The 24,943-nt window shown below is 37.6% G+C and overlaps 1 protein-coding gene across 4 annotated transcripts in view; it reads right to left on the reverse strand.

Annotated features, from left to right (window-relative positions):
• CEP162 (centrosomal protein 162) overlaps nucleotides 1-23,887 on the reverse strand; it is a 47,991-nt gene extending 24,104 nt beyond the window's left edge. Inside the window, exons 1-13 of one of the 4 annotated variants that reach the window (XM_062608313.1) lie at nucleotides 23,799-23,887; nucleotides 22,745-22,830; nucleotides 21,811-21,914; nucleotides 16,757-16,895; nucleotides 8,095-8,247; nucleotides 7,638-7,824; nucleotides 6,639-6,688; nucleotides 4,288-4,403; nucleotides 3,320-3,350; nucleotides 2,829-2,951; nucleotides 1,915-2,106; nucleotides 1,670-1,751; nucleotides 561-825 (exon numbers count right to left, since the gene is read on the reverse strand). In XM_062608313.1, the coding sequence (XP_062464297.1) occupies nucleotides 561-825; nucleotides 1,670-1,751; nucleotides 1,915-2,106; nucleotides 2,829-2,951; nucleotides 3,320-3,350; nucleotides 4,288-4,403; nucleotides 6,639-6,688; nucleotides 7,638-7,824; nucleotides 8,095-8,247; nucleotides 16,757-16,895; nucleotides 21,811-21,870 (1,398 nt within the window). In that variant the 5' untranslated portion in view covers nucleotides 21,871-21,914; nucleotides 22,745-22,830; nucleotides 23,799-23,887. Of the gene's footprint in view, nucleotides 1-560; nucleotides 826-1,669; nucleotides 1,752-1,914; nucleotides 2,107-2,828; nucleotides 2,952-3,319; nucleotides 3,351-4,287; nucleotides 4,404-6,638; nucleotides 6,689-7,637; nucleotides 7,825-8,094; nucleotides 8,248-16,756; nucleotides 16,896-21,810; nucleotides 21,915-22,744; nucleotides 22,983-23,274; nucleotides 23,504-23,798 lie in introns of those variants that run through there. The other 3 variants (XM_062608312.1, XM_062608314.1, XM_062608315.1) reach the window with 3 other exon arrangements.
• Nucleotides 23,888-24,943: the final 1,056 nt, after the last annotated feature.

Raw genomic sequence — 24,943 nt, forward strand, 5'->3', positions numbered from 1 at the left:
GAATGTGCAAAACTTACAGGATATTTAGGCAAAGGACAAAAACTAGGTAATGGGAGCAATCAAGGTGGATCAAGTAGGAACAGATCTGGGAAACAGAGGGAAAATAAGATTAAAGAAGCTGGTGACACCACCAGGTTGCTGGTCAGTCCATCTGTGTGACTAAGCTGAGCACTGATCATTGCGGTCTCTCCTATATTCTTATTGAGTGGTGTTTCTACCTGCCATCTCTGTAAATATGCTCTCTGTTCTGAGCTTGTGTATGTTTACGCATACACTCCCAATGGGAACACGTGCTCAGATTCGCTACTAGCTAGAGCTGGGGACATGGAAGCACAGTAGCCTTGCATGTATTGGGCTGGGACAGGAAGAATCCTGCTGGTCCCAGAGTCCACTGGGTTTGGCTACTTCTAACAATAGCAATGGTACCAGGAGTTTCAAGAAAAACAGCAACGGTCTCCCAATCTCTAAACATCAGAGCATAATCAAATGACAGGCAGTCTAAAAATTTTTGTATTTAAAACTTATCTCCATATAATAAAAATCTGGCTGATACTACTTACTTGTTTAGTTTTGCTGCCTTGTGAAAGCAGAGAGTCTTGTACTATTTCTTCTCTTAGTACATCAGGCTGTACTTCACTGGTCTGAATTTCTTTCTCAGTCACTCTCTGAAGGTTACTGTCATTCACACCTGTCCGCACAAAGTTGCTCTCTTCCTTGTTAAATTTTTCAAATAAATTTGCCTTGCAAATCATATTATTCTGGTGCTCTTTAATGGGTGAACAGCTGCTGAGGTCATTTGCTGCGCTGCCTACCAGTTTCACAGGACTACGAGAGAATGGAATAAAGTCATATACAACAAGAATTTTGCCCTTTGCTTCTCTACCACTTCAGAAAAAGTGGGTCATTTTTTTCCTTAGGTATCAGCTGTACAGACTACTTGAATCTGAAAGAGCTAGTAGGCTTTTTTTAAGAACAACCTGGCAGATTTAGTTACACAGATTCACTTCCATGCTGTGGGACAAGAGCCATTTCCCAGCAGTGACTGCTTTTGTGGAAGTACCAAACTCGGCTACAAGATGAACGAACACCTGAAAGCATGCAATTAATGCTAATAAAACAATGAATGGTAATATCTGCTGGGTGCAGCTACATGATAAACTCCCAAAACTCATTGCTAAGCATAACCTATTTCTGACAGTTCAAGGCCTGTGTTTTCTGATCTAGACACAACAGCTGGAGCAAACCAGAATGAGGTATGGAGCACAGGTTAGTAAGATTCACAAGAATAAGCAGAATAAGAGGATTTGATCTTAGATTATGGAGGTTGGAGAGCTAGGATAGGATGTGGTCTGAAATCCATGTATGGGGGAGGGGAAAGAGCAGAAGACTGGAAGAGCAATGATGCTAGCTGTGGTAGCTATGAGACTGAGGAACGCTCCTCCAAGTGATCTGGCAAACATTGCTGCTTATCACTCAGACAGTTGGGGAATCCCCAGTATAAACCAATTTACATTTCACTGCATATACCATAATGCGACTGTAAGACATAACGAAATGTCAACATTTAACTGGGGAAAAAGACAGATGAGTTATTCTGTAAGCTGCTTTTCACAAACAGTTAATGGACTTAAGTTATTACAATTCTTAAAATGCATTCTGAAGTAAATACCTCTCATGCTCCACATCAAAATTTCTGACATTACACGAATGTCCTTTAATGGGTTTCATCAATTCTTCCATAGTAGGTAAATCTAATTAGCACCAAAACAAACAAACAAACAAACAAAAAAACTTAGAAAAAATATTTGTAAAAAGGACAACATTTAAAAACATTTCATAAAAGGAGTATTAAAAATTACTGGTTCACTTATTTTACATACTTGTACAATACATGCCTGCATTTGAGGTATTTACCTGATTCTATGGTTGACATGCCTTTTGAATAGACGTCATTATTTTGTGAAACACCTTGCACTATGTATTCTGAGACTGCCACTGCAGGATCGTGCAGTTTTTGCTCATCAGTGTCTCCCAAAGACTGATCAATATGACGGTATGCTTGGTGTAACGCTTCCATGTCACTGGTGGTTTGCTCATAGGAAGTGCCTGTGAAAAACACAGGCTCATAAGAGACACTACAGAATTTTCTGGTTTGGGAGACATCCCACTGGAGCCTGTGCTTCAGTTACTAGCTTGGTGTATAATGTTGTTATGAGAATAACGATTTCATTTGTAAAAAAATGTTTCAAAATCTCATTTTTACTATAAACAGTGCTGAGTTAATCAGCACATACTAAATAGTCCCATCTTCAGTTTACATGCCTCTCCACCCCCTTCAACTGCCTCACTATTTTATCAGTACTAAAACTAACAGCATATGTGATAAACTATTTTAACAGACACATTCAGAGTACAACTCTGGTGACAAGTGGCACACACTATTGTAAAAAAGTTTGGTAAGAGAATGTATTTTATAATTGTTTTCGATGCTGTCAAAGAAGAATTTTAGCTATGACAAATAACCAGAGGAAGTGATATTTCAATTCAAGCTGCAATGTCAAAAGCAACTTTACAATAACCAAGAGTAAAAAGGTATCTTTAGCAGAAAGATGACTTTCTCCTGAAACACTTCCTCCTCCTTTCAAGATTTGTTACTGAAAGCCAAGGGCTTCATGTTCACTGTTAGCCTAAGAACAAAGAAAGACATCAGAGCCACCTATTCTACCAAAGTAAGATTCTGAGAACTGTGTTTTGTTGTGTGTTTGGTTTTCCTTTTCTGATTAAAAAAAAAAGGGGGTGGGGGTTTGTTGTTTTAAAGCAACCCTTACCTGCTTCATTCATTTCAATTCCACTGACTTCTTCAGGAAGACGATGTTCACCTACAGCTACATCTGATGTTTCAACAGCCTTCTGAAGTTCTGTAGTTGAATCTTGTGAATCAAGTAATACAACTAAACTCAAGAAGATGAATGTTAAAGAAAACACAATTCTCTTATTTATACTCTATCTTCACTGCAATCAGAAGTATACCAAAGCTTATTTGATATCCTAAACATGCAAATAATGCCATTAACTGTAAAGTGATTAATTCTGATCGTAAGCATCAAACTCTGAGTACTGACTATATGTAAATTAAAAATTACATTGATGATCACTTTGAACTGCTAATATGCAGATTAATTTTTAACCTTTCAGTCCAACAGTCTTTCAAGTAGAACACAAAATTAAGGTGAAAAATACCAAAATAGTAAAAATCAGGTAAGCAAGTTTAAAAAAAAGTTACATTAAGTACTCCCCTACTGATCAGTTTATAGTTTACCTTTAGCCAGCATGCCAGCATTTACTTCTTCCTAACAAAAATAAAGAAAAAACAAATATTACTTTTTAAGTTTCGGGGTGGGGGAAGAAAATCTGGATGAACTTTAAAAGTTGTTCCAAAAATCTAAGCACAGTTCTTAGAACTCAGAGCTAAGCAGTTCTTCATGCTCCAGGAATATGCACTTGTCTAAAACTCCTCTAAGGATGCCAAAAGGTCTCCAATATCCTGTACTCTATAAACCCTCTCAAAAGTAACCAGGAGCTAAATGCTACTCCACATAAGGATATTTCTGCACTGCCTTGGTTCTCTTGTACTGTAATTTGAGAAAAGAAAATAACGTAGCAGTTGTTCTTTTCAAACATTTATCAGAATTACTATTCTAATAAACTTAAGAATTAAAAGCCCTCATCTATCTATTATAGGTGAACACGTAGTGCTCTACAGATTCTTTTCACAAAAAAAAAACAAACAAATCAGAACACATGCTCCAGGAATGCACCTGGTGTGCTCCAGCCACATGCGCTCCACATCAAAAGACCTGACTAAGGTAGTCAACAGTAATACTCTCAAAGTTCACACAGTGTAGATTTTGGGTCCTGCGTCCAATCTGCTTCTCTTTACCAAACTGCTTCTCTAAGTATTTGCTGGTGTAGATACCACCCTAGCAGCTCCAAAAGAGATTAGTTGCTACCCATTGTGAGGCTGAGGCTACAACCTGAGCTCATAATTTGTGCACTCCCATTCACAGTTCTTAACTCAAAGGCGGAGTAAGCAGGAAACCCTGTTAAAAACTTAATCCTTTCAGTGACTTATCATAACCATTGCATATCCTTACTAGAACAACATAGTCTCAGGACCACTATATTATTTTCTTTCAGACAGAACACATTATATGAAGGTTTAGTATATTTGTAATTATATACATTGCAGAGCTTTTACAATTCAGGCAAGTATATAAACAGTTATACCTGTTCTTGAGGACTTAAATCAACTCCTGAAATGATGTTTTGATTCATGTGACTTCCTTCAGTTTTAAAGGCAGGATCAGAATCTGTTTCTTCTTCAAAATCTTCACTGTAGCTGCCTGAAGAGTACAATAAACATCAAACAGAATGAATATTCAAGGAAGGTAAAGCAGTAAGGGAAAGCTATTTCCCTTCACCCAATCTAGGAAGAGCTACTGCCACTATTACTCATAAAGTGAAGAGAAAGGTTTTGAGACTGGACTTGATACTACTAGTAGTTTTACATGGTACCGTAAAACTACAGTAAAAGTGACACATAATGTCTGTGTATTCAAATGAAGTTTGTGTTATGATCAGACACACTTTACCTGTCTTCTCAAGGCACAACTGAATTGACCCTTTTTATTCTATGACTTTCACTAACAGGTGAAATGATGTAATTCCCTCCCCAGTAGACAAGGTACTCTGTACCTTGTCTTGACAACACCAGCAGTTAACCTTGACAACACCAGCAGTTTTTAGGCTCAGAATCTGTAATTCTGCTTCCCCTGACCTGCTCTAGTGGCCCAGCAGCACTCTCAAGAGTAAGCATTATTTAAAACCACAAGTGTGTCAGAGAATGAATTTTACAAGCAAGCCAAATGCTTTTCTTCAGTTACTTAGATCCTTCCACAAGTTTTGATTCCCTGTTGCTGTATCTCCTCCTACTCAGCTCCTGTTCAGTGTCTGCATCATCCATAATGCTTAAAACTAGAAACATTACAAAACACTGGTTTACAATGTGTTCTTTCTGTGTTCTGTCACTAGACACCTGACACACAGTTGATCTCATGTATAAAAACTACTCTCTGGAAAGGCACTGTATTTCAGCATTCTTTTTGGTTTTGGACCAGTCTGATCAGCTGAAAATAGCTTTTTCCTACTGACTGAAGACATACACAGTGCTTGTATCATTCCTGCACACATATTATCCACTTATTTCATTCATGAAATAGCAGTTTGACAACGAACAAACAAAAGCACACACACAACGCAGAGACTGGTCATAATGAGTATTTCATAGAAACTTGTTTTCTTAAAAACAGAAATGTCAATTTTATAAACTGACCATAACAATTGGGTAATTTCAACTATTTTGTTAGAAAAAAGGTTACAAAACTGTTGTAGCATTACTGCTATAATTATCATGATCCGTTGCGGCCTATGGAGTAATCAAGCTTTCAAGGAGAAAAGATTTCCTGTGATAATAGTTTACAAATACAGCCTCTTTATGTCTGGGAAATTCAAGCTTGACAATGGGGCCTCTCAAAGGTTCAGCTAAATATATAAATCTGAAGATATATATACTCTACTGATTAAATTACAGGAATACACTCTATCATATGCTAGCAATGAAGAGTGAAATAGAGATGACAAGTAAAACACAAATAAGCAAGATGGAAGGGGTGAAGCATAGTAATTTGTGGGAAAAAAGCAGGTTAAGAGTATTCTGCAGATTACAGATTAAATGCAGGTATGATAAGATGGTACAAAAATACAGATGACAGTTAAGACACTAGAGTAGCTCAAACATTAAGACTTATTTCAACATTAATTTTTCTTTATTTTTTTGATTGGCAATTGGGTTTGTTTTTTCTTTTCTGTTTGTCTTTAAGGTCACAACAGGTTAAAAAATCCATTTAAAAATAAAAAGAGAAAAAGAAAAAAAAAGTTTAAAAAAAATAAAAAAAAGATATCACAAAACCAAAAGCAATCCCCTAAAACCCTCTGTGTGAATAACAGTCACACCGGCATAACGCAAAAGCAGCGTAAAAGGCTGATGTAAGAACTACAGATAAATGAAAATAATTACAATGAAAATTACATTAGTTTTCAGTTAAATAAAAGGTTTACCCGCAACTGCGAGGGTGACATGGGATCAGAAGTCAACTGGTTTACATATTTCTCAGAACAAAAAAGTTCAGTGAGAATGCTGGACTCTCTTGTGCTTCTGAAATGTAGGAAGAGTCAAGTTTTCTGACTAGCTTCAAAGGGAACACAGGGTATAGAACAAAGTACAAGACTGTAGTACAGTTTCCTCTTTCCAGACCTCTAAATTACATCCCTCTACAAACTTATGTTTTCCTCTGACACCCTGCTGTGATGTTTTCTGAAGACTCTGCATTTGAACTGGAGCAATAATGCACCGCTTTAATTTCTGTCATTCTGTTTAATCAGGTTCTCATAACTCTTAGTGTACATGCAGCAATTAAAAAAAAAACAAAAAAACAACCCAAAGCAAACACAAAAAGAAACCCAAACAAAGCCCCAAAGGCAAGAATTTTCAAATGAATGATTGAGAAAGATGGCAGTACCAGATTTCTCTTCATGTGCAGCTTCCTTTTCTTTTTCAGTTTCTTCATTTCTGAGAAATGAAATGAAAAATTTACTCTTTTTGGTCAGCAAATAAATACAGCTTTTTTCAAACTCCAAACTTCAATACTTCTTACAATTAGCAATAAAAACTCAAATTTGTTCATCATATCAAGCCAGAGGTAAGAAAGGTGGATGAATAGCTGCAATTATTAAAATCAATATTTAAGTTTTTACAACTGTCCATAGTTAAAATTCTTAATCTAACTCTTAGAACCATTCCCTTTCTGCCTTCCCTCCAACATCTACATTAGCTTCTCAAAGAAATTTTTATCAGGTCTGCTTCCTGTTCTGACCTTTTCACTGCATTCTAGAAAAAAAAAAAAAAATCTTTCCTTTCTTCACCCTTTTCCTGTAAAGCTAGTTTTGTCCTTACTTAAAACTCTCCAGATTTCTAACCCTTCAACACCTTTCACATTGGAAGTTGCTTCTGTGCGCAGTATTTTTTAGCAACAGCAGCCTGAATTGCCCCTTGATCTATTTCTCTCACGTTTGAAATTATTCTCACATAACTCATTATAAATGAATTGCCCTAGTCTATGAAGATTTTGTATCCTTCCTCCAGACTAATTTGTAACATAACATCCAAGAGGACACAATCTTTGGTGGTCTATTTCCTTGTTATTGTCAGTTGTTAACTCTTCAATTAGTTACACCTTACAATTAAGAATGTTAAATTGTTTCTATTGAGTCATGTACAAGAATGCAGTTATTTCCACTCATCACCAAGTCACGCTCCCACCTTACTCCTTTCTTTTACTAAGCTCATGTCTGTCCTTGCCTTAAAACAAACAAACAGAAAACCCTCAAAAACCCTAGACTATAACAAAAACCAAAACCTGACTGAATCATACAGGATGCTGTCTCACAAAATCTCACTGGCCATACCCATCACATATGCCCACTAATACAGTCCACAATTTTTCTTCCCTCTAAATTACCGTAAAAATGGTGCTAGTATGACAGAATCATTGGAATCCAGCTCTTTATTTAATCTTGAATAATCAATAGTAGAGGAAGCTTCTCGTTCAAGTCTGGCAAAGAACATTTCTTTTTCTTCTTGTTCTTCCAAGGTATCCAATCCAGCTCCCACGATACTTTGATTAGGCTCAGAAGCTAAAACTGAATCTAAATTTCAAAACAAAGAATAAAATAACGGCATCTGTGCTGTATGTTCACATAGAATAATCATAATAGTTAACACAACTATAGACAGACTCATAAAATATTAACAGTATCAAATTATCAAAAACTAGTACTAGGAGCCTTCAGTTCATGAGGTGCAGCTGGCAGAAGTGACGAATCTGAACTTGCAGTGAATTAAGGTGAATTGCTTGCAACAGTAACTAATTTAAATCTATCTAACTTCATGAAATAAGTTGTGCTCTCAGTTCTCACCATTTGCCTCCAGGCTGACTCTGCTTAAGGAGACAGCAACCCCATTACTTTTCTCAAGCTGCATCTTTTCCACGTGCATATTCTCATAACTCTCTCCCTTAGTCTGTGAAGTGTTCTGTATCTTTACAAAGTTTCTACTGGTTCCAAGCATTCCTAGGAAAAAAAGTTGCAGCATTCTGGATTAACATCTAAAAGCTATTTTTACAACACTTGAGTCTTTCAGTCATCTTCCAGAACCACCAATTTTAATCTTATGTTGCAACCGCAAAAATACAGTCTCGTAAATCACATTCATCCAATTTCCACTTCTACTATGAGATATGTAAATCTTGTTTAATTAGAATTAATTGGGCTATTATCTTCCTATCCTTTGTATCTGCACACAACCCTAAAGTTCATCATGGGACAAATACAGCAACTGTAAAAATTGACTTACTTTAATGTTACTCATAGAAAGGAATCACACACACAAACCCTATGGAGAACTTAACATTTCTTTGTTTAAAGCCTACTCATTTTGTTTGATCTACTATCCCGGAGAAAGCACCACAGATTTTTGAAAATTGTAGCTTAGCAGCTACATTTCATTTGTTGCAAATTAAATGCTTTAAGGAAAAAAAAGTAACCAAAGTTAAAGGTCACTGACAAACACCCATTCTGTATATTTATGCAACTACAACATGCAGTTGCTCTCTTTAATGTAATTTCAGTGTTGTGAAGGTTCAGAAGCACCTTACCAGCTTCAAGAGTGAATTCTGCTCTCAGACAGAATGCTGCCTTATCTACTTCCTTTTGGAAAACTAAAAGCCAAATATTGCACATTACTGGTTAAAAAGCAGCACCAAGTCCCTTCTGCCTGCCCCTAAAACACACATTAAGATTCTTGAAAGGTTCTCTTAGAAAAAGACTAGAAGAAAAGCTTCTTATGCATTTTATCCAATGACATATGAAATAATTTAACAGCTCTCACAGAAGGGAACAGAAACCATGTCTGTCTTACCCAACATGAATCTCCAGTTGGTAAAATAAACTCAGAATTTCTGAGAATGTCTGGCCAAAAGATTTTTAGACTGTAGCTGTGTCCTTGTGCCACACATACCAGGAGGGGTAAAGACACTAACAACAGCTCATTTCCTGCTGTCAGGAGACTGCAGGAGATGGGTACATCAGTAACTCTTCAGTTGAAGAACACTAACCCAGACTTCTGCACGCTGATAGACTGCTTCAACTCCAGCCTCTTACTTCCGTTACTTTTGTCCTCTCTACAGGTCCAACCAAGTCACTTTTAAGAAATGACAGTTACCTTTATCATGATAATAGAGAATTCCCTCCCTTCAGTACTGAAGATGTATGCACAGTGAGGAAAGTAAGAGTCTGAACACCTTGTTCCTTCCCCACAGGCATGTGCATTCTGATTACACAATACCCCTTGTTAGGAAGTATTTTTTTTTTCATTGATTTCAATGACAAAGTCCTCTTGCACATTTTACTGGGAGGCTAAGTGCACAAGATTCTACATCTTGGCAATTACTTTTACATTCCTGTATCTGACTTCAGCTCTGTCCTTGATACAGAGCTCTCACTGACTTGCCTTGCATACAACAAATAAATGCTAGAGACACTAACTAAAGGTCAAGCTCTACATGTACACTAAGTTAATACCTAAATAAATACATTTTGCTACTACACTGAAGAGTATAAAATGGAATGCTCAAAGTGCCAAGCAGAAGTGGAAAAGTACAATAAGTCCATTTGTCCAGTAACTAGACAGTAATTCAAATTTACTCAGATGGCACTCTATTCTAGTTATCAAGACAGCAAACTGGAGTCTGTTTGCAGCTGGGTCACAAGTATTTTTGCAGAGTTTTAAATTAGCCATAATCTCACCGGACCTCCAGCACCCTATTTTTTCAATGAGAATATGTTAGCAGAATCAAAGATAAACTGACACTGTCGTCCTGTAAGCTTTACCAGAAAGAAGATGGGCATATACTTCAGTAAAAAGGCAGTTATAACATTTAACAGAACAAAATTTTAGAGAAAAACATTTTCCCGAGCTGTTTCATTTAAATTATCTCAAACTCAATGAACTTTCTGAACAGACTTACCCAGACCTTGAAGGCTTCATGGGATTTATGTAAGCTATTTAATATTCTTTCAGAATTTTAATTTTGCCAGTTCGAACCAAACCAGAGCTTTTTTACCTCCCATAATAATCTGAAAATCAAATAGTTTTGCAGCCTGAATTTTGCCACTCAGCTACACTCAATTCCCAGACACCCCCCTGAATTACAGGGGATTGGATGCTACCATTGCTAACAAAGGCAAGAAATGTCTTTTTACTAATCCTACACAATCTGAACTCTGAGAAACCTATCAAACCTGGAAAAAAATATCAACTTGGATAAATTTCAAAGTCTCTGTTCACTGTGTTTTTTGGTTGTTTGAACAGTCCTACTGGTTTCTGTGGGGCTTCCAAGAGTGATTTATTTGGGGGTGTACTTGTTACTTTTCATAAAAGCTTCCTGAAGCAACAGTTGTCTTCAACTCGGAAGATGTCACTACTCATACCTTCACATGTAGTATTTTGTGAGGCTAATGATACACAGCCACTTTAAATTTATTAAAATAAGAACCTGAGTTTCAAGCAGGAAAATATTTCCAACCACCACACTTGCAGAGGAAAGTTTAAAAACATAAATACAAAGGACTCAAAACCTACAGACAGTAACAAACATCTATTTAAAAAGTAACTTTCTTCCTACTTAATCTGACTAGGACTGTCAGAATTGAGCCATTTTGCCTTTTCAGTATCACATAAAATACAGTAAATTTGTTACCCTCCAAATTGTCTGGACTGTCAGAAGAGAGGCTTCCTTCTTCTCTGTTTAAGTACGAATCTTTCTTTTCCTTATGAAATTTTTCCAGAATTTTGAATTTAGACAAAGCCTTGCTGCGAGATGCACTGGAAGAAGGTTTAGGGGGAACTACTTTTAAGTGTACACAAACATTCATAAAGTTTTTATATGTAATGGACAGGAAATAGAGAGGGAAAAAAAAAGATGTGAGAATTCAAATTGACAATTCTGTAAAAAAAACCCAACAAACACCTCAGTTCCGTTTCTTGTAATTTAATTATTAATAATTTTCAAGCTATAGCTAATAAGTTAATACTTGTAACTTCTGAGAATAAAACTTTCTTGTTTTAATTTTTAATTAAAAAAAGACAAATTCCTTCCTGCTCCACGTATACCTTGCATTCAAATACACTGCTCTAGGAGCTCAATATACTACCTGAAGGAAACTAGTAAACCTACTTAAATAATAAAAGAAGCTTTATACTACAAGTTTTGACAGAAAGCATCTAAATCAGCTCGAAGTGGAAAAACATGGGTAGATAAATGTGCATTACTACTGTCTTTATCACTGTCAGGTACAAGAACTGCATGTTGTTTGCTTAAACCCTTGTGAGGACTTGCTTAGCAGCAAATACAACCAAGCTTCCATTCACATCAGTAAAATTTTTAGAAACACTGAAAGCTGCGCTCTCTCATGATATTTAGATGAGAGTCACACTATACACTTTATATGCCTTAAGCTAGCACTGTATTACTTTTCCTTGTTCAAATTGTGAGGGTGAAGGAGGCTTCTGAATTGCCTATGTCAGAGAAAATTCTCAGTTACAGGTCTTTTCAATTTACCTTGACACAAGGGAGAGCAAGAGTAGTCTAGGACATGAGGCCAAACACTTCTATCTAGAACCAGGACTACTGGGACACGTGACCAACGGTAACACATCTCAGAAACATCCAAGATGACTAAAGAAAGCCGGTGAGCAAATGACAGTTGCAGTGCAAAGAGAGAAGCAGTATGAAATCCATTCTGATACAATGCATAGGTCCTTTATTCCCTCAGCTGATGTCCAGGTTCACTAGTGAGGCATCTTTCTCTAGATTTATTATCCCCAATTTACAGGTAAACTAAAAAGCGTCAACAGCTTGCCTCCTGTTGTAAATAATGCAAACACCTGATGCCTTTTAAAACAGTAATTTAAAATAACCACCAAAGTCCTCCTATTGCTCATATTTCAAATATTAAGCCTAATTCAAGAAACAGATTCAGTGCTAGTGTTTATCTCCCAGACTGAGATGCTTTATAGCTATTCTATGCACATGAGGCTTACGAAAACAGGACAGCATACATGCTCTAGAAAGCTAATACAGGGGAACATTCTATAGGTTGTGTAGGTGATCACCAACATGAACTAAAGGCCAAGTGCCAAGTATTCCTTTGTCATAGCTCTCCAAAATATTATTGATCTCCTTCAATTCAACGCCAAAACCATGTTTGAACTAGTACATACACGTTAATTGCTATTGTCATTTACACAAAAGTATTTAAAATATCAAAATGTTAGAAGTCTTAATTATTCCTTGGAGTTTCTCTTCAGATAGCACAAAAAGTGACTACACATAAAAGCCTGAATCTGAAGTTACGTTGACTAAAATAATCCTGCAGATCAAACAACTTTGTCATTATTACACCAACTGTACTGTTTCCATTCCAGGGGCAGCATGCATACAGCAGCCTTCTGGTCAGCAGAGGGAAAAAAAATAACATAAATAAGAAGAATACTTATTTTGACTGCCGTCTTTGAAATTAAAGAAGTAGAACAGTGAATATGAATGTTTCTTGAGTATGAAATACAGAAAGTGTAAGAGATCTTCTTTGTACTAAACATACTGATTTTTGTTCAGATTTTCAAAGTTATCCCTTCCCCCCCAGCTTACAGTCATTACTGTCTGTCCTACTACATCACTGTAGGAAGTGATGTAGGATGTAATGACAGCTGAACAAAGGTTCATACATTTGTTAGTTTCTTCTTGAAATGACAAATGAAGTAAGTGGCAGCTTGCTTTCAGTAACAACACTATGGTCAAATGGACGATCTGCAAAGGATTTTCTACAGGAAACGCACTAGATGCACTATATAAAGCTGATACTGAAAAAATATGGCAAAACATTTAATCAAATACCAGACTGGGAATCTGAATGGGGACTCTTTTGCTCACTGTTTTCTGCTATTTCAGCATGGCTTTCCATCAGTTTCTTCTCTTTTCTCAGTTTAACAAATCTTGTTTGAAAATCTTTAAAAAATGAGACAAACAGCAAGAACAGGCAGGCAAGCAAGACAAGACAGGAATTCTTATTATCCAATTTCTTTTTTATCATTTAAACGACAAAAACAAGTAGAAAGGACATCAGTTAGAGGTAGGTCTTTAACCTGTCAAATATGGAAGACAGCATCTTGAATCATAATTTGCACATTTCAGTTTAAAGCTGAAGAACAAAGAGTTCAAACATGCCTGGAATAACAAGTGGAGATATGTTAAAATGTACCTCCTATTTCTCAGCCAAATGAACAGAAATTGTCTACACTGTTTACGATTAATCTACAAAAAAATGAAAACAGGCTATTAGTTCAAATCCCTAGCTATTTCCTGGCACTTTTTTAACAAGATGCCTTGCAAAAAAACAGACAACACATAAATGTAGAGCATGTATTTAGTCTTCTAGTCATCTCTCTTTGTGTCTGTCAAGAAGACACGACACGATATAGATACCAAAGTAACTCAAAATGAAAACCTCAAACTGGAAACAACTTATCAGCTTGGTGCCTTACTCAAGATGATTAGCCAGACTTTCTTAATATAACAGCATCTCTACACAATGCCATCCAAACACATCAACTCATACACAGGAGCAAGTACTTGCAATGCAGTGCTGCACTGTGGGTGGAGATAAGATTCATACAATTATGTAAGTTTGACTCCAGATGAAAAACATTTTAAATGTAATTATTCTATTAGATGACAGCAATAAAGTCCTATCTGCAACCAATATGGAGGTTCAAGTCTAGAAGAATATACAAGGATCTCCACAAAATGTCAAAGCGTGCCACCATTACACCTTACAGAAATGAAATTCAGCTTATTGGCATATTTGCTATCATCACAGTAATATTACTTTTTCCCACAGGACAATGATTTTGCTATTTAGGGCACAATTAATAACCTTACAAAATTCTACAATTCTAAAGCATCATCTTCTCTGTCATCCCATGCTGAAGCTTATATTGCAATACTGCCATGCCTTCATCCATTATTAATACATCTGAGCAACATACTTCGCAACATACACCTGCTGAAGAATATTAGATCTAGCAAAACTATATTTAATGAAGTACTTCGAAGCACACAAGACAAAAAGACACACAGAGGAAACAAAGAACAGTTCTAGAAGCCTATCCACACCGAATTCCTTCCAGCCACCTGACCTGTCATTTTAAACCACTCCAAGTTTATCCACATGACTTGAAATCGTAGCATAGTTTGTAGTGCGTACACATGTATAAATTCCCCTTTATATGTGGGATTCATCGTTCTCAGTTAAAGCTACGTAAAAGTTATCTACTATCACAGCTGCAGAGGAACATTCAGTTCATACTGAAGGCAGCTTCAGCAAAAGGCTCTCTTCTCACTCTAAGTTAATTGCCCTACAACTAGACATTAGTTAGCAGAATGGCATTCATATTACAGACTGCTTCTGTGCCATGCACTTCCTAATCTAGCACAGTTTATGTTAATACAACTGCTACCATTAGCGAGTGTCCAGTGTGGCAAATATAGTCCTTTCCTAACAGGATGATACAACCAGGAACCCTGCTTCATGCCAGAGTTATTTTCTTCTCATCAAGATAGAGCCTGGAAAACCCTCTAATAAAACTTAAAGGCCTCCCTGCTTGCTAATATTAAAGTATTATGTGGAATATGGCTTACTGCATGTGCCCCCAAGCACAGAATTCTATGCAGAATGATGACAGGTGTAGATGAAATAAAACTAACAATCTGGCAAAAATGGTGCTCAGGGAAGAATTCAGTGCATAGATCTAGAATATTTGGCCTATATTCTTGTACTCTTAGTTTCATTATGTACAACTGCCAAGATATGTTAGCCCTTTGATTCGCAGATTACTTTCAACTCATGCAGATCCTCATCAAGAATATGTATATGAACAGCTTCTTTTGCAAGCAAATATATTCAACACTGGCAAAACTGGGTAGTCCACGAGCTGAATGCTTTCCTCTTAAAGGAGAAGCATTTTTTAAGAGACCCCCTAAAAAGTTTACCAGAAGTCTATTTTATATGCCAATAAACTGCATATCAAGCATGTTTCAGTTCTTTATCTCTGGTTAAACTACACAGCTAATAAGATATCCTTAATTTAAAAAAATAAAAGAGGTGGAATTGGTTTGATGGGAACAACCTGATACGATCATATTATGTCTTCTGATTCTGCTTTGCATTGTACTTAACCCATACAAGCACTGTTCTCTAAAACTTGTAATCACCCAGCCTTTTAAGTACCTATTCCAGTGTGTTTTGGTTTAAGCAGCCTGAGAAGCAACAAAGTACTTTACGGGTTACCTCAGGCATCTCAGAAAAAAACATGGAAGAATGATGAAATTCTAAAGTCACCTGAAAATTTTCTTTGATAGTATGTAAGAAGTGAGGTCATGCGAACTGCTTAATTCTCACACTTTGCCCAGCATGAACACTCTGTCCTTTCATTTTTGGAAAAGCTGTAAGGAAATCATAAAACCTCATAACTACCTGATAGAAACTCTATCATATCCAAGTTTTCCAGCAACATTTTAAAAGGCCAAGGACAGATAAGCAGTCCATACAATGGCACAACTGCTAAGATTTCACCCCTAATATGACAACACTGACAGAACACAGCTGTAATATCTGAGACTACCAGCAGTATCTTAACTCTGTCATATGAAAAACTGATTTCTGGAACTTTCTGTTAAGCTCCAGCTGTAAGTTATACAAATCAGGAAAATAAGAAGCCACCAATTACTACAAGAACATGAGACTGTCACCCTGTAGAAACTAACTACTCATAAGCTTTATTACCCAGAAAAAAAAACAATGAAGAAATCGAAAACTGGAGGTGCAAAACTTCCAAACAATAATATATTTTCTTCCAGAACTATGTGACCAAGTCAATATTGAACTAGCAATCATGTCATCACTGCCTGTTTCCCCTTAAGCCATGGTTCTTGGCAATGAAAATGTTGAGAATACTGACAGACATACATCTCTGAATCAGCTGCTGTTGAAAAGTTTTTCTTTGCTTCCCCAGCTTATTATAAATGTTGCAAATAGTGTAAGTTTATACAAATTGGTCTTTTTCCTTTCCTCTATTGAAAACAGAAATCTATAAAAGTCAGTACAAAGAACAGGCTGGTTACAAAACACACCTACAAACTTTTCTGCAGAATTCATGTTATATTTTTTAATTATCTTACTATTTATAATGTGTTTGCACTTTACAAGTTTTAGTAACTTGGAAGCTACAGAAAAAGCCTGCAGAAAACTTGCTTACAGCTTGAATACAGTCCCTTTAAAAAAAAAAAAACAAAACAAACCCCAAACAATTTGAGTTTTATACTTTACAAACATGCATTTAGGACATTGTATAATGTTCTATAGCACTTGAGTGACACCAACTTAATCTGAAGCCAAGCCTATATGAAGTATGAGAAAGAACTGACCCCCTGTGGCCAAAATATTGCAAAACTACATTATTTACCACCATTGTCTGAATCTTCTTCAGATAGCCACCACAGCACAGAATCCTTTTTCTTTGTTTCTTTTTTCCTGGGCTGTCCCAATGTCTCAAGAATGCTGGATTTTTTCTTTGAATTTTCAAGTGAATCATCTGAAAGAGACTGAGTCAAATGCATACCAGATTAAAGACAGCTTTCACATTTTCACATTGACTGTCTTTCAGGCACTCAGTTCTGGACTTTGAGCTCAGATGCTTCTCTTTACTCACCACTGTCTGCCTTTTTTGTATATGCATGACAAAGTTGAGTAAGAAAACTATTTTCATGTGGCATAATACCTCATGTGATAATAACCCCATTGCCAGTATTTGGGTATGTTAAAAGTTAACTGCTTAGTAGAGTATATGTTCAAATGAACAGCATAATCTACACTTTTTCATTTAACTACAACATACAAGAATCAAAATCCTGACTATATCCCTAAAGATAATTCAGTAGAGCAGAAAGTTTTGCGTTGGCCTTGCTTTGTACATGAACAATGTTACTAATATTCTAAAAATAAGTCTTCACAAGTAACATTCCAGCTCCCAGCAAATCGTATTTCAAAAATTAATTTTATACTTTGTGTTCATGGAAATTAACAGAAATGCCAGAGCCATTCCTACCCAGCTATGTAGCAAACTTTCATATGTGTTAGTCATCCACACTGATTTTAACTGATGGCTTAAATCAACAAAGCAAAAGTCTACGAGTATGAACACTGTATGAACTTAAGTTACTGAAGAGTTAGCAGGAAGGAAATGACCCCCACACTCCTCATGAGACAACAGCACTTTTCTTGAAGTGATGAAGCTTTTTTTTTTTAAACTAATCTCTGCTCTTTTCCTCACAGCAGGCCCAGAGCCACAATTAGCTATCCAGACACTGAACAAAGAAATATATTCATTAAGCTAGTGCACTGCAAACTTACATGCTGCTTTTTTTTTTTTTTCTTGTGCTTAAACTCAGTAAACATGGGGTTAAGGAAAGGGGCAGACTTTTTATCTAAATTTTAGCCACAATTGTTGAACCCAATTGTGTATAAGTGTCTTAAAGAACACAATGAACAGAGTTAACAAAAAGCCATAAAACATAAAAAACAAAGAATTCACATATGAAATGCACCACATGTGGAAAAGTTCAAAACCTTTTGTAATAGTCCCAAATAAGAAAATTTGATAGTATTAACAGAATACTAAAGCCAACAGGATTGTTGGTACTTAATATGTAAAACATGATGTTTTATTAAAGCAAGCCTCTGCAGTCCACTGCCCGATGCCTATTACATCAAAAGCACTACCATTAAAACCTATCTTTACTATATGCCTAACGTTTCAATTTATAGGGGCCTAATAAGAACATCCATAAATCAAATGCCAATTATCGAGAACTACCATATAAGAAAATTATTGTGACTATCTCTAACCAGTAACATCTTTAGAGCTTATCATTTCACTTGAGAAAACTAAATGCCTGTCACACTCAGTAAGAAAATTTAAGTTCCCTGAGCCTTGCATTTTAAGAAAACACAATTCTAATAAATTATAAAACTGCCAGACAACAGGATATGCTGCAATTTCTTTCCATTGGCTCAGTGACATAGAACTGAACAGCCTTACATTCATAATAAATGTCCTATAAATAACACACTAGTCACAAGTACGAGTGTCACTGTCCCTGAAGGCTGGAGTGCCTCCTGCTAGCTAGAAGTACTGACAGGTGCTTGATGCAAGCTCTATTATCACTTGCTGTTTCTTTTATGACTAACAGTATCCTCTCTTTTGCAAGCAGGATTTCAATGATCCTCATACTCCTTAGAGTTTTGTAACTAAAGAAACTGTAACTCCCACAGGCTGTTCCCAAGTTCTGGAAACTTTCTAGGCCCAGCCATCTTGTTAACTGCAAACAGTAAAGTTGCAGCAGCTGGGAAAGAAATTCAGACACAAAAATACTAGTGCATTTTCCCCAACATCAGCTGTCTCAACAGCTAAACTTACAGACTTTGTTCTTCCTTTGAAAAAAGTAAATAAAGAGATTGGTTCATTTATTTGGCCCAGTAATGGCTTTTCAGCACCAGTAAGTGCCACTGATTTCTTCCTTCCGCTCCTCTATAAAACAGCCTGTCAGCCTTTCAGGTACACAGACACAGAAAAAGAAGAAAAAAAGTGGCAGTTGCTTAATCTTAACTAAAAGTAAAAAAAATAAAGCGAGCCAGTTTTAACAACTGTGACAATTACACGGCACATAATCAGCTTACCACCTCCTATACACATGAAGAAACTTAAGGAAGTAGACAGGTAACACAGGATTGGATCTAAACCACTCAAACATTCATGATCAGTTGTCCTAATTATTTCATGAAGTTTCTTCAATATAACTCCGAATGATATTTTTAGTACGCAATTATTTTTAAAATATATTTGCTCTTCTAATAAAAATGAAAAATGTTTTTCAAACATGGTTTAATGTGTAGTTTTACTCTTCCAGGTACTATTCTATGGATTTCCTAATAAAGATGGTATAGCCTTTCCTTCTGAAAGTCTTCCTCCTCAACCACCCATGAATATCAAGCCAAATAAGCCAACCTAGAAAACCAGAAGCAGGCAATGGTTTTTTCATAACTTGGCTTTGCTTGAAGTGTCATCAAATAAGCAATTAATTGAACCACTGTGTATTAGAGCAAGCTTCTCATGCTGCATGTCCCAAGGGAACTTCATGGCCAGCATTCTGAATCCTAGGAGCTATACCAATGACAGACGATGCTTAAGGGAAATTAAAGTGACGAAAGAGGAAGCATACTAAAGCAAGATACTGGTGGTGGGGAGCGGAAGGACCACCGGCACACAGACAATTGAAGAGGAAGAGAGAATCATGGATGACAACAGGCTGTTCTGGCAAGGGGTTTGAAATAAACTTGACCAGGCAGAAGGAATCATTAGAAGACCTATCCTACATAAAGCAATTGTTATCTCTCATTTGTGTTTCCTTCTGTATATTTACAAAAGCCTAGAAACCCCTCCTCACTGATAGCTTCAGTGCAAATGCCAAAAGACTTTAGTTTAATCCCCATATTAGACCTGCACCATCCAAATGTATTTGCAGTCTTTCTTATAACTTTATACATTTTAATCAGAAATGTACATACAACCCCTTCCCCCTGAAAAAAAAAACAACAAAAAAACAAAGCCAGTTTCACCATGAGTTATTTAAAAGGGAAAAAGAAAAAAGAAAACAACCACCTTGCTCCATTTCTTCTCTAAAAGATTTGCTTAAACAGTATTAAATCTTCCTCAAACTACTAAGAAACAGTTTTCCTATTCCCCCTTGTTATACTCTCAACACAAACATCACCTACACAGCAATTTCAAACAGTGGAGCACACCAGTTTCTCATCTTAACATTAAAGGGCTGCGCACTTTTTATAAAAAAAAAAAAAGCAAAGGGAGGAACATAACAGAAGATGCAGACATATAAAGTAACAAAGAATAGATAATGTCATTGTTATTTGGGTCCCTATCTAGCTCACAAAACATAAAACAATGCATACTTTTAATGACAGAATTGGTAGTAAATATATCAGTAGCATCATCTGTCGCTGGTATATTATAGTAAACCAAACTGTTTTAATTTGAAATGGCAAAAAAAAATTAAGACATGAGTTATTAAGTTATATTTTCTGGAACTTGCCAAATACCACTTAGAATAATTCAGTGCAGCTATTTTAATTTTTTTCTAACTCAAGCATTCTCTATGTTGGCAGTAGCTAAAGAGCATGAAGAACACTCCAAATGAGGAACAAAATAGTAGAAGCAATCATATGCAGAGTTTGACAGATGCACAAAATAAACCAAAGAATAAGCCTCCTTTCTCTTCTCCAGATCAACTCCCTTTATAACAATAGTAAAAAACTTTTGGCAGAAAGGCACAGCCTAATTTTCTATTTTTAATAACTATAATGTCGATGAATTGAAGAATGTCATCTCAATTACATCATCAAATTAAATGACAAAATTCACCTCTAAATTATTTGTGAATCTTAATTTCAGATGGCATTTTGGTTTTCTATTCTCTCAATATCGGATTTCTCATTGACGTTACATTTACATGAGTTATAGACCTACCTGGGAAAGTTAAATTCTTGATAAAGAAGCCTCTCATTACTACAGATCTTTACTACATAGTAAAAAGTTCAATTTTTATAGAATCAAGCACCTACATTTTTCACAAGTAATTAAACTGTAGCACATCCTCCACATGAAAAACACTTCAAGCATACATTACATATAATAGAGACCCCAAGAATATTCTCTGCCAGCATTAGCTACACTTACATACAGTAGCAGAATTTAACAAAGGCCTTAAGCATGTGGTATTTTTATCTCAGGGTTACCACATTGTGTGTCTGATAGACCACAGAGAAAATTCTGAAATTAAAGGTCTATACATAGTGGAAAAAAACCCACATACCTAGTTAGTGCATTTGACCAAATCTGGTAATTGTTAGCTTAAGTCATAACCCACTGACTTGCCTGTATTCAAAAATCATCAAGCACCATGGGGAATAAGAGGAATCAAATTAAAATTTTCTAATCACTACTTCATTTTGTTAGGATTAGTAAGAATTTTTAAATAGAATTCAGTGAAATTAGATATTGCACAGAAAAATAAGGAAATTATTAAAACATAGCTTGTGCTTACATACAGGAAAAGTTTTTAATCTCATTTTCAACTATATTAATTTGAAGCATCTGCTACTAAATAACACAATTAAATTGAAACAAAAATAAAGAAGGGCTCTTTCTGAAAATACAACCTAGCAGTGATGACAAATAAACAAAATTATTTATTTAATCACAAAACTCTTCCATTTAAATAACACAGCATAGTATGAATTAAGTATAGCAATTAAATTAAGACCTTGCAAAGACCCCAACCTGAGAGCTATGTGAATTACGTGATAAAAAACACAGCTGCATCTTCCATTTCATTTCCCCCTCTATTTTAAAGAGAAAGGATGTGACCTTCCTCTAAAACATACCTCTTTCAGAAACTCTTCAAACTGCTCATCTAATTCTTCTTTAGAAAGTTGATGAGCCATAATCTGCACCTGGATGTTACCTTCCAAACAACAGAGTTTAAAACCTAAGATTTAAAATAAAATTAATTATAAGCATCTGAAATTAGAGGCAACCCAGTGTTTTCCTGTTTTCATAGACAGCTTTAAGCAAAAAATAATTCTCGAGACTGATGACAGATTTCATTCCTCCCACCCCTAATCTAAATTATTTACTTAACAAAACAATCAATGCAAACATACCTGGATCACCTAAAATTCCTTATAATCAAAACACTCATTTCCAAAATAACAGCTTCAGCAATTAAAATCTGGGTGATGGATAAAATATGATTTTCTTCAACATCGCTACATTTCAAAAGACAGCTCTCTTAGCTATCCACAATTAAGCATTTTGGTAATGAACAAGAATCCACTGCAGTAATACTTCCCATCTATTTTAAGGCCTTTGAATTCCTTTTTATGTTTTTTCTCCAAAACTGGAGACATCTGGCATTTTAAATATTGGTTGATTGTCCCCACTGTGCCTAGAACTCAGTAAACAATAAATACATGAAAGTGTTTAAAGATTATAGGATGACATTTGGTTTGACATGCCCTGACACGGAAGGCCAGTGGCACTTGTCCCCCTCCCATTCCCTGAAATTTCTATTGACTTCTCAGGTATAACACATACTCCACACTCAAAACTCTACCAAGTTTTTGTATATCAAGCTGCTCAACATATATGGCTACATTCAAAACTGCATATGTATAACATTAAACTATCCTAGCCTCTTCCAGGCTGAGAAGTGCTATGTAAACATAAAAGGGCTAAACACTTGCAGAAATGCTTTTACCATTAAAAAAAACCTTCTCTCAGTATGGAGCCCTCTCAGTATACGGGACTGTTACCCACCTAGTGAATTGATTTTGATAGGTGAGCTGCGACAAGTGCTTCCTGCTTTCACTCCTTATTCATCCATAGACCACCCGATACTTTACCTTCAGCAGGTAAAAACCAAAAAAGTTATAGCAGACTGCCTATGAATTCAGTAAGCTATCCTTGTAACATACACTTATTGAGTAAGATACCCTTACATCCACTTGGCAGTACCACTGAAAACATGGTGAGATTGTTACCTCTCACGACACAATCCAGTATCCTTTTACACGTTCGTTTACAAGGAACGCTAGATGCTAAACACTAGATGTCTTACTAGCTGTGATAACTATTTCAGCAAATGCAGAATACTTAATGTCAGCCTTACGAGAAAAACGTTCTTCTCACATTATCTGTACTTCTATCTACCCTGTAATTACATCTTTCACAAAATCTAACAATATGAAACTTTATTTTTCCAAGGGACAAATAATATGTCCGCCAATCTCCGTAACAGAAGATTATCGACAAACATCACCATTAGCAAACACACACTACGGCCATACCTTGAGAACTGGAGGCTCACAAATGACTTTGTAGGTAAAACAAAGAAGTCACCTACTGAGGTATATGCTATAACACAGTGCAGAAAGCAGAAGGTTTTGTAAGATATGACTAAATCGCAGGGACGAAGGAAAGCTTATACAGCCTAACATATTTCCCATAATCTTTTAATCACCCCAGCGTCAGGACCAGCCATGACCCGATCCTCCTCCTTCTCCAGCTTCCCTTAAAGCACCCGCAGAGCAGGCGTAGGCCGGGCAGCACCCCTGGCACTGACGGGCTCGTCCCAACCCCAGCCCCGTTCTCTGGGCCCAGCGAGTGCTGCCGAGTGACTGCGACAACCCCGGCAGGGCGGGAGCTCGGAGACGTGCAGCCGGGACGGAAGGGGACGGGAGAAGAGAAGCCACTAACGGAGCACCGCCAGGCAGAGCTCGGCTCCGCGGACCGCAGGAACACGCCGCAGAGCGGCAGGGGACGCAGTGGCTCAGAGACGAGCGCAGCTCTGCCCCGGGGGCCAGCAGCATACCTGGGCCACGCCACGGCCATGGCAGCCTCCTTCGCTGGCAGCACGGCGCGGTTACTTAGGAAACCTTCGCGGCCACCGTACCGCCCGCCAAACCACACTGCAACGGGGCAGGGAGGACACAACACGTGATCCCGACCAATCCGCCGGCTTCCTTCTCTCCTCGGCCCTCCCGCCACGACGCGCATGGCGCGACACGTGACAGCACGGCACGGTGCCCGGCGGCCATTACTACCGTGGCAAAGGTCGGCTCGGCACAGCACGGTCCGACCCGACCCGGCCCGCGCGGCTGAAGCGGAAGTCACCGCGCGGTGATGTGTGGCACCGGCGCCATCTGCTGGGCAGCGGCGGGCGGCGCCAGCGGATACCGGCACCGGGGAGAGCGTCTGGGCAGCGCGCCGCCGCTCACTGCTTCTACCATGAGAGGTCACGCCAGGATAACGCAGCAGCACCCGGCCCGCCGTGGCGTGCCCACGCACCTGCCTCCGCCGGGACGGGATCGGGACTGCCTGCCCCGGGCTGCTGGCGGCGGGAGCAGGGAGATGCTGGAAGCGGCAGTGGTCATTCCCTCGCTGTCGGTTCTGAGCTTGCCGCTCGCGTTGTCTCTGTGTTAGACTGCGGGTGGAGCGGCGGAATTAAAACTAAATAAGCGGAGACCTTATTGCAGCCTTCCAGTACCTGAAGGGATCTGCAAGAAAGCTGGAGAGGAACTTTTTGCAAGGGCGTATAGTGACAGGACAAGGGGGAATGGCTTTGAACTGATAGAGGGTAGGTTTAGATTGGATATTAGGAAGAAACTCATTACTGTGAAGGTGCTGAGGCGCTGGCACAGGTTGCCCAAACCAGCCTATGATTCTCTCATAAGTGTGTTTCCTTGTCTGGTGGCAATGCCAGGTCCACACAGAGGACAAGCCTTGTTTCTTTCCTGAAGCCTGTGGGGCAAACACTGTGGCCACCTGCAGCCAAAATCTCTGCCTCAAGTTTCTGAGGGATGTGCTTCTCCAGGAGTTGGTCAGCTGTCTTTTGGAAAAGCAATATGTGAAGCGTTAAAAGGGCGTTGCTTTCGCTACTACAGAGGTCAAAAGCCAAACCATTCCTTCTCGCTTTTACAAAGAAATCCCCTACTAAAGCTTTTTCTAATGTTTCAG

Source organism: Pezoporus occidentalis, unplaced genomic scaffold (assembly GCF_034315485.1).
Source record: "Pezoporus occidentalis ecotype Australia unplaced genomic scaffold, CSIRO_AGI_Poc_V1 ctg13, whole genome shotgun sequence".
Lineage (NCBI taxonomy): Eukaryota > Metazoa > Chordata > Aves > Psittaciformes > Psittacidae > Pezoporus > Pezoporus occidentalis.